Genomic DNA, 8,890 nt, shown 5'->3' with positions numbered 1-8,890 from the left:
TGGAGTTTGATGTGCTTCAGCTTTTACCTCTGCGCTCCATACATACTCCGGCCAAACGCGATACAGCGGGTGACATTTTGTGACGCTGTCACGTTGAGCAGACAAATATATGTATACATACGTATGCAGGACATGCATATTCGGATTGCCATTAAACGTTCACCGAAGTCCAACTAAATTGCAATATTGCATACTTGCAGCGACCGCAGCGACTGCGATTACCCGTACGTGCGGGGTGTAGTTATTCCATTAGTGTAGTATAATGCGATAAGTAATTAGCTGTACCACCCGAATAAATAAAATAGAAGGCCGCGTTTTCTATCAGGCGGTTCATAAAGAGATTAAACGGCGCGGCAGGTAGTTTAAAAATTCTGATATGGTTGGGAACGTGACACGGTGCGGTGGTAGGAAAACCGTTTTTCTTGTCGGCTGTGCCTGCGTCGGGGCTTACGTCGCCTACAGATACTGGAGGAAAAGAGAATTGAAATCGATAGACGAAGGTTTCGAGGAGGTCTCGAAGGTTAGGGAGACTCATTCATATACAGCTCCATATTATCGCTTATACATGTATTAAGTCCAACAGTACTTTCACTTGTTCCTTTCATTTAAAACTTCACTCTTATATCTGATTCGTCATCACTCACCGATGGAACAATGAAATTTCAAGTTTTTGTTAACGGCTCATTTCCATTGCTGTATCGAAAGTTGATCTTTTGAACTGCTTAAGTAGCTTACATTAAACTTGATGAAGTCACAAAATTATTTATACATTCCATTTTCCATGTAGTAATCATACGTTCGTTATTGTTACGTAATAGATGAAAATTTTTCAATTGCTACTGTCATGAAGACAGTATTATAAAGAACTGCATCGTCACCGTTGACCAATGTACATGAAGTGTTGAATGATCAAGTTTGAACATCATATGTACAAGATATCACTGATGTAATTTCTGCTGATAAACAAGCAGTTTATTTTGATTTTGAGCCATGATTTCACTACTTGTTGCTCTTGGACTCAAATTATTTTTAGATTCTCGGAACTTAGTATCAGCTCAAACTTGACTTTGCATTTGAGCTTGATCAATCAAAACTTCATATACATGTTGATTATTATATCCTTAATACAACTAAATTATTCTGTTTACAGATCGATGATAGCAATGAGAGAAGAGTGCTTCTCCTAGGCTTGGATGGAGCTGGGAAAACTTCAGTTATGAACCAAGTTATAGCAGCTACTGTCACTGGAACCTCTTACTCAGTTCCTCCACCATCAACAAACGGCTTTGCTGTTTTCAAATTCCAAACTGGATCCTATACACTCAACATTTGGGAAAGTGTGTAGATTGTTCAATATATCATTGTCCGTTTGCCCCACTTAGATTCCATTAAATTTCTCTAAAATTTGTCAGAATAACATAGCAAGTTTGAGATTTGATTACTGTTTTATCCAATTTTTTAACAGTCCGTTAGACTGGTATCAGATGATTATAGTATATTATTTTCAATATACATGTATCAAGATTTTTGATGCTGCATGTGTTTGAAAAAAACATCCATATTTAGAATGTATTAAAAAAATAGTACTGAAACAAAGTCTTATTAGAATCAGAAGTAGGCTTATATTCAGGATCAACTATACTTGGTACAATATACTAATATTAGTGAGGAGATATACATGAGTAGACGGCTGAAAAATTTGGTAAATTTTAGGAACCTATATCCTGACAACTAAATGTTCAATTTAATTGCAACTTTTTTTTATTCAAAAGTAGATATGTCGAGCTTCATTTAAATTGTTTATTATTAGAATCAATTATTAGGAAGCATTTTTACTGGCAATAACGTCAACCATTTTGCTTGACATGTTTTGCAGTGCCTGTAATACCTAAAAAACAGCTCCACCAATTTATTTTTAATTTGGAGACAGTATTCTTGGATAGTTCACCCTTTTTGCCATGATGAAAAACTTTTTTCTTAATGAAACTGTGACCGTTCAAAGTTGAAATTCGATTTATCGCCCAAACTTTACATGTTTTTTATTCGATTTTTGTTAAAGTACGGTAGTTGAAAAAATGCGTGATCGCACCAAAAAAAAAAAAATATCCAATAATAAATCGATTTGTTTCTAAATTTGAAGTTGGGTTAACTTTATTGGTAATAACAATGCTTCCTATCGATTGATTCTAATAAGCAAATATGTAAATGAAGCTCAATCTACATATTTTTGAATAAATAAAATCCTCATCACATTGAATAATTTTTTATAGAAATATGAATTCCTAAGTCACCCATTTTTGTAGCTATCTATTCATATACACCCTCATCAAGCTCTTTATTATCACACATAATTTCGTTCACACATGACTTATGAAATTTCAACTCATAGTTGGCGGAGCTGATGGAACAAGAAACTATTGGAGCAACTTTCTTCAAGATACAGATCTGCTAGTGTTTATGGTAGATGCTGCGGACACGAATAAATTATCACTAGCAGTTTCAGAGCTGAAGCAATTATTGGGTGATCCAAGGATGGATACAGTGCCGATCTTAGTTATTGCAAACAAACAGGTAAATCCTTGAATTTTTGTTTTTTTCATGTTTTCATCGATTCTGTTCCTCTCATCCCCTTTTAGTAATTAAACAAATTCAATCAATACGTATAAAGAAGCATTTCATGTCAAATCAGATGGAAAAGCTTGATTCTTCCTCTAAGGCCATTACAGCACTTACACTAAATCTCGTAAGTTTCGAATAGTATTGCACCATATTTTTTTAAATTCGTAATGGTTTGCTGTTATTTTGTAAATGAATGTTTCTCTTCGTTTAAATGTAGTTTTTACATGAAATCTGGATAAATCATGTGACGCAAAATGCCAATCAAATGTCAAATTTTTTTCACAGCATGCATTATCGTTTGTCAATGTTACTCAATATGGGAATAAAATTATTTTTCCACCACGACCTGGTTTTCAAAAAGTGATCATGAGAATTCTTTTATGACATTATTTGTAGTAACATTCTAAAATTTGTAGCAGTAATAAGAATAATGAAGAGTTAACAAGTCAGAAGTAACATAATTATTTTCTTTCTGGTGTTAGTGGTACCTTAACCAGGAAAGTATACAGTCATTTATGCATTACTGAGTATTAGCAATATACCAATGTAGTCATATAAAAATGTATAAACAAATTTCGATTAAATTTTAGCAAATTTTTAATTTTATAAAGCCTTTGAAAGCTATGCAAATACAATTCCACTCCTGGATGTCAATAATTATCAAAATCGATGCAACGAAAAAATCATTCGTCTTCCAACATCAATATTTCGAACAATAAAATTTAAAACCCCCCCCTATGTCACATTGATTATCCCGTTTTATTGATGGATAAGATTTATGAAAACATTACGTGAGAACCATATTTCTAATGGTTTGGAAAACTTGGAAAAAACTTCTATAAATAAGTAGTTTTAGAAAATATTCATACCAAACTGTAAAGTTATATATAAATTATAATCTATTTAAAAAAAGCTTTTCCCCTGGATGAAATTCATTTCAAGATGTGTCAATGTAACGAAACCATAAATTATTATAATTGCTTTTTGTGAATGGTAACACAAAAACATGGTTGAGTAAAATATTCTTGAAATTTGAGATGAATTATGCCATATAAATGGGATGCATATTATATTGTGCAAAATTTTTGAAAATCATTTTCAGGACTCACCTAACGCCTTGAGGCCAGATCAAGTTAAGGAAGCTTTAGACTTACACAGCATCCCACCTAATAAACACAAAGTTGTAGTTATCGGCTGCCAAACTCGACCACTACCAGACCTTCCTCCTGGACTCACAACCTACACCTGGCATCATCCGTCTATCGAAGCAGTTCGAAAAAAGCTATTCACTATGGCCGCATGAACTTCATTAACTTAATTTCAACATATGCTTAATCTAAGAAATCAATTTATTATAATAAAAAAACCAAGAAAACAAAACGGCAACAAAAAACAACTACAAAAAAGCTCTAGCCGCGAAAAGACATGAACAAAGTATATCAATAGATGGTAAATAAACAGCGCACTAATACTTTTTGTGCATTTGATGCATCGGTTGAGCTAGAAATCTTGAAAATATCTTCAGGATACCTCATTTTGTTAATAAACTCTACTAATTGCAGTAATCTTACAATAATAGTTTGGTTAGTTCGCTACTGCAGTTACGTATATTTTTTTTTTTTCGTTCTTGTAATGCAATTTCACAAGCTCATCTGCAGTCAATGTTTTTCTGTCAAATTTGTAAATCTTACGTCTACGGGTGGTGGTCTTCGAAGATTTGCAATCAGGGAGGGTGTCATGGATGGATCAAGAGAGAATTTACATGTTTCTATACTATTGTTTCTGAAATGAATTATGTTCCGTCTATTACAAATTTATTGCCGTGATTTACAACGAGCTTTCCTTAGTTTTTTTTTTTCTATTTATTATGTACGCAACTCAACGATGAATTCTGCGAAATCTAAACTATTATAGTCGAATACAGTCATACTTAAACCAGATATTCGTACGGAGCATATTACCAACTGAGAACCTTGGAAAAGGTAGTTGAAGTTTTTTACAATTACGGTATTTTATGTTGATTCGAATTTACTTTCGACCCGATAATATTTTGATACGTTTTCAGTTACTAAAATGTTAAAATTTGTCTGATCTTTCAAATTTATGAGAACCGAAGCTGACAACTTGAACATTTTATGTAGTATCCAGGACTGTATCAGTTTGTATGAAAGAAACATTTGTAGAAACGGAAACCACAATTCTGATACGAATCAAATTATCTCTGATTTCTTTTGACAACCGAATGATCTTACATTCTATTGTATACCAAGTATTAAAACGAATAAGATATAATAAGGTAGAACCAAAATCAAATTTAGACAAATTTGTTTCAATTATTCGTAATTATGAATGATGGTGGAATGAGATTTATTTAATGAGAATTGCAGCTGAAGTATAAATAACTTCTGAATTATTGTTAATGTATTCACGTAGACTGTATAAAAGTATGCATGAGTCGCATTACAAAATAAGACATTTGGTTCATATCAATATTGAGGTGAGGTGTATTTTTTTAAAGTTATATATTTTTGAAGTGTGAAGAGCGCTCATATTTTGGCTCTTTTGTATTTGCATTCACTGTTACAAATCTGTAAACCTATGATTAATTATTATTACACCCCGTGAGGTACTGCCTGTATTGATTTTCGCTGATAGAAAAAATCCTCATGAATTCACAGGGTCAATAGTGAACGTGTATCGTGTTAAAATGTAGTTCTCTTTCAGGCTTCGGCATTTGCATGTCAAAAATGGTAATAATTTCTATTGATAAAAATCTGAGGAAAATGAAAACAACATTTAACCGTCAGGGTAGTGCCATATGAGAAATCGATGTACTGTTACTTGTCATTAATATAATAAAAATTCATTCAATAATATCACAGAGTTTTCATTCCGCTAAAAATGCTGTAGCACCAAATAAAATGGAAATAGAAACGAAAAATCTAGATGCTGCATTTACCAAAGAATTTAGATTTTTATAACAGAATTTTTATTATTATATTTACAGCAATACTGGGTCAGAAAAGATATGAATTTTGTACAATACAAAAAGAGGGTACTATTTTAATCACTCTCATCATTGCTGTCTGTTAGGAATTCACCATCGTCTAATATATCATCTTCCGAAAGTTCTTCCTCGCCCATATCGCTCAGATTAACAAATCCATCAGCATGTTCAGCATCACTCTCATCGTCAGAGAATAGTTTCAATTTTTTCAATCCATTCTTGCTGTGAATACTATTGGCATTGTTTGTATCATCACTCAAATTTTTATTGCCAATATGGAATTCATCAGTCTCATCGTCATCTCCAATGGACTCAACTTCCCACAGTGATTTTCTTTTTTTTACAACTTTCTGTTTGTTCGGAACAGAATATTTCATTGCATTCTCTTCGCCGATCCTTTTCTTGGTTGCTTCAAGCGGCGTTGGATCATCGAGTACAATTTCACCAGTCTTCAAAAGGTATTCTGCATACTGCTCTGGTATACTTTTGAATTTGTCTATCTTACCTCGGATTTGGCACCAAGTCAATTGGTAATAATTCTTTTTATCCCTAGCCATAGCCTGGAATAGAAAAAAGGGTAAATTCAGAAGAGTAGTTTAAGAGATCCAACTGCTATTACAATTATTTCTTGCAAATTTTCGTAGCGTCAATATTCTGCAGCATTACATATCAGTACCGTTAAATAACCTCAGGAATAATTAGAAGCATAAAGTGGTTTTCATTTTACATTTTGCAAACTGAGGTTTCTGGAAAATTTCTCGATTGTGCGACAAAATGTTAATATTACATATACATTTTGAATGTAAAAAGAATCCCGGCAACTTTTTTTGATGAGATCGGAGTTCAAAACAAATAAGTAAGATATGGATTTAAAAAAAAAACCTCGTCAGTCTTACATTTTTGTTTTCTCCTTATGGTTCGATTGGTCCTTACCTTATAATCATCTCCATACTTTTCCATCATATAAGTGATAAATTGAACCTGATTCTTGGGCAGACGGAATAAGCGTTCCCTTGGTGCCTTGGCTTCATTTTCGAGATCGTTGGCAACATGGATCTTTCGTTTGAAAAGATTTATTTGATTCGTAGAATCTTCTTCATCTACTTCCTGAACATTATTCTCGGTGATAATTTTATCCCGCTTAATAACTCCAATCAAATCTTGCTTTATTGAACGAATTTGCAAAACCTCGTTAGGATCGTATGTTAGGCCCATTTCATTTAAATTTGAGCGTATCGATTTCTTGCGCTCCCACTCATTCTCAATTTCTTTGCTAGAAAAAAATGATTGATTATCGACAAATGCATCAAAGAATTGTATCTGAGAATGTGTTTATATCTCTTGTCATACGTTTTTCCTTTTTATTTTGTTTTAATATAAGAAAAAAATGAGAATAAAGACGAATTGCGAAATGAAAAAGATTTATAAGGATATTGGTATCTTGTGCAAAAAACTTATAATTTCAGTCAACTTGCGATATCAAATAATTCCAATTTACACCAATATGTCCTATTTTGTCAAAACCTATTTGTACATTATTTTATTTTATTTTGTTCGTGACAGATATTTGAATAATATTGTTCTGAGGAGGGCCCCCACCAGGGCCGAAACGTTAACACGATAAAAAGTGTTTTGAGTTGTGACCTTCATATCCAAGAATAACTTTAATCAACAAATCTCCAAGGTCAAGATAAATCATCTTCAATTCCAATTTATAGGATAAGTCAGATTAGGTTAGGATTGCTTACCAATCGATTTTCGGTAGTTTTTGAAGTTTGTTTCGCAAACGTTTGCGATTCACGTTCGCTCTGAACCTCTTCTTGCGCTTTTGTTTGCGTACTTCTGTCATATTGCGTTTGGTTTTTCACTTTTTCAAATGTTGAATTTCATCCCGAAAACATGTGCGAAGTGTATTATAGCCACATTATAGCATCATCGACAATGAGGACCTCAACTATCAAGTGTAGAGTTTTGGAGTTCCGTTCCTTCCAACAGGTAAGTTTCAAACTGACTGAAGGAACAGAATGAATGCGAATTTGCATTATTTCTAAATATTAAATATTTTTACTATTTCATCATAATTTCGTACGTAAGGGTCATAAAAAAGGAAGCATTTTCTATATGAAAATACGTAAATTGTTTGACGAATAAAGCGAAAAGGGCAAATTTGCTTTCATTCTATTCCGTCATTCCGTTCGAAATTTACAACGTGGGATATAAGATTAGATTTTCATGGGCAGCAAAATTACGCGGCAGCAAGCAGTGCGAAGCTGCGACAGCGAATATTTGCCCGTGAAAATATGTCGGCAGCGGAAGCAAAATGCTGCCAACAGACATGGGCATACGAAATACCGAGAGAGAGTAATATGATTGGAACATCCGACCGACCCACTACAATTTTTTCCCTTCTATTTCATAACCCCGACTACCATGGACGTATAAGAATAGTCAACCCCGTGAGTGTAGTAGAATTAAAACTTCGCCTGATGTCGCATATTATGGCAATGCTTTTTAAGTTCGTTCGCGTTGCGCATAGCTTGCGTGGTGTTTTTCTTACCCGGCTGTTGACACCATAGAGATATATAAAATAGAGCGTAAACAACGGCGTAGCGTCTCGTCAACGGATTTGAATCGGTCCTCTAAAGGACAGAAGATAATAATTCTCCCGCCCTCTCTGTTGCTCTACCAACGCTGGGAAACGGGGTAGTCACGAGGGGGGAAGAACAGCTAGACAGGCGTGTGCAGATCACCTACCCCCACTCCACGGGAAGAGGACCAGGTACGCGGAGGGGGGGATGATGATCTTCCGTGCTTCAGAGAACGCAGAGAACTGATTTTATTCGCTTCTGAGCGCCGGGCGGCATCAGTCGGTTCCGAACAATCGGGCCGAAATTACGTGCTATCGGTATGAGTTCAACATTCAGACTGCGTTCTTCGGGTTGTGTTACGTTGTTCGGTCAGCGCATTTCCACCATACTCATCTGTGAATAATACACGACGAGCCGCGTGTAGCCTGAAGAAAAACCGAGTTACTGAAATAAAAACATCCTGCGAACGTTGAAGGTGAATTTCGTGTCCCGAGTTTTCATTGTTTTGTGTAACGTCGGACTTCAGTGATGTGTATTTTTGTTTTTGTGCGTCGAGTGTCAATTTTATTATTTTTTTGCCTGATTTTCGGCGAATGCGCAGTTGCACTGTTAGCAAATTTATTCAGTCGGTTCAAACAGACAGCTACAGCACAAAAAGTGAGTGTAGGATCGAGTG

The 8,890-nt window shown here is 34.6% G+C and overlaps 2 protein-coding genes across 2 annotated transcripts; one reads left to right on the top strand and one right to left on the bottom strand.

The window, feature by feature from the left end:
• Positions 1 to 5,495, top strand: LOC124300804 (ADP-ribosylation factor-like protein 3). Its single transcript, XM_046755194.1, has 4 exons — positions 1 to 520; positions 1,151 to 1,337; positions 2,390 to 2,571; positions 3,722 to 5,495. Exons 1-4 carry the CDS (start codon positions 377 to 379, stop codon positions 3,920 to 3,922), a joined length of 714 nt encoding a protein of 237 aa, XP_046611150.1. The 5' UTR covers positions 1 to 376; the 3' UTR covers positions 3,923 to 5,495.
• On the bottom strand, positions 5,141 to 7,624 carry LOC124300798 (nucleolar protein 16-like). Its single transcript, XM_046755188.1, has 3 exons — positions 7,375 to 7,624; positions 6,560 to 6,899; positions 5,141 to 6,186 (listed from the first exon to the last, which is right to left on the bottom strand). Exons 1-3 carry the CDS (start codon positions 7,473 to 7,475, stop codon positions 5,683 to 5,685), a joined length of 945 nt encoding a protein of 314 aa, XP_046611144.1. The 5' UTR covers positions 7,476 to 7,624; the 3' UTR covers positions 5,141 to 5,682.
• Positions 7,625 to 8,890: the final 1,266 nt, after the last annotated feature.

This window comes from Neodiprion virginianus, chromosome 3 (genome assembly GCF_021901495.1).
Source record: "Neodiprion virginianus isolate iyNeoVirg1 chromosome 3, iyNeoVirg1.1, whole genome shotgun sequence".
NCBI classification, from domain to species: Eukaryota; Metazoa; Arthropoda; class Insecta; order Hymenoptera; family Diprionidae; genus Neodiprion; species Neodiprion virginianus.
Note: the sequence above shows the minus strand (reverse complement) of the source record. Positions and strands in the feature narration are given on the sequence as shown.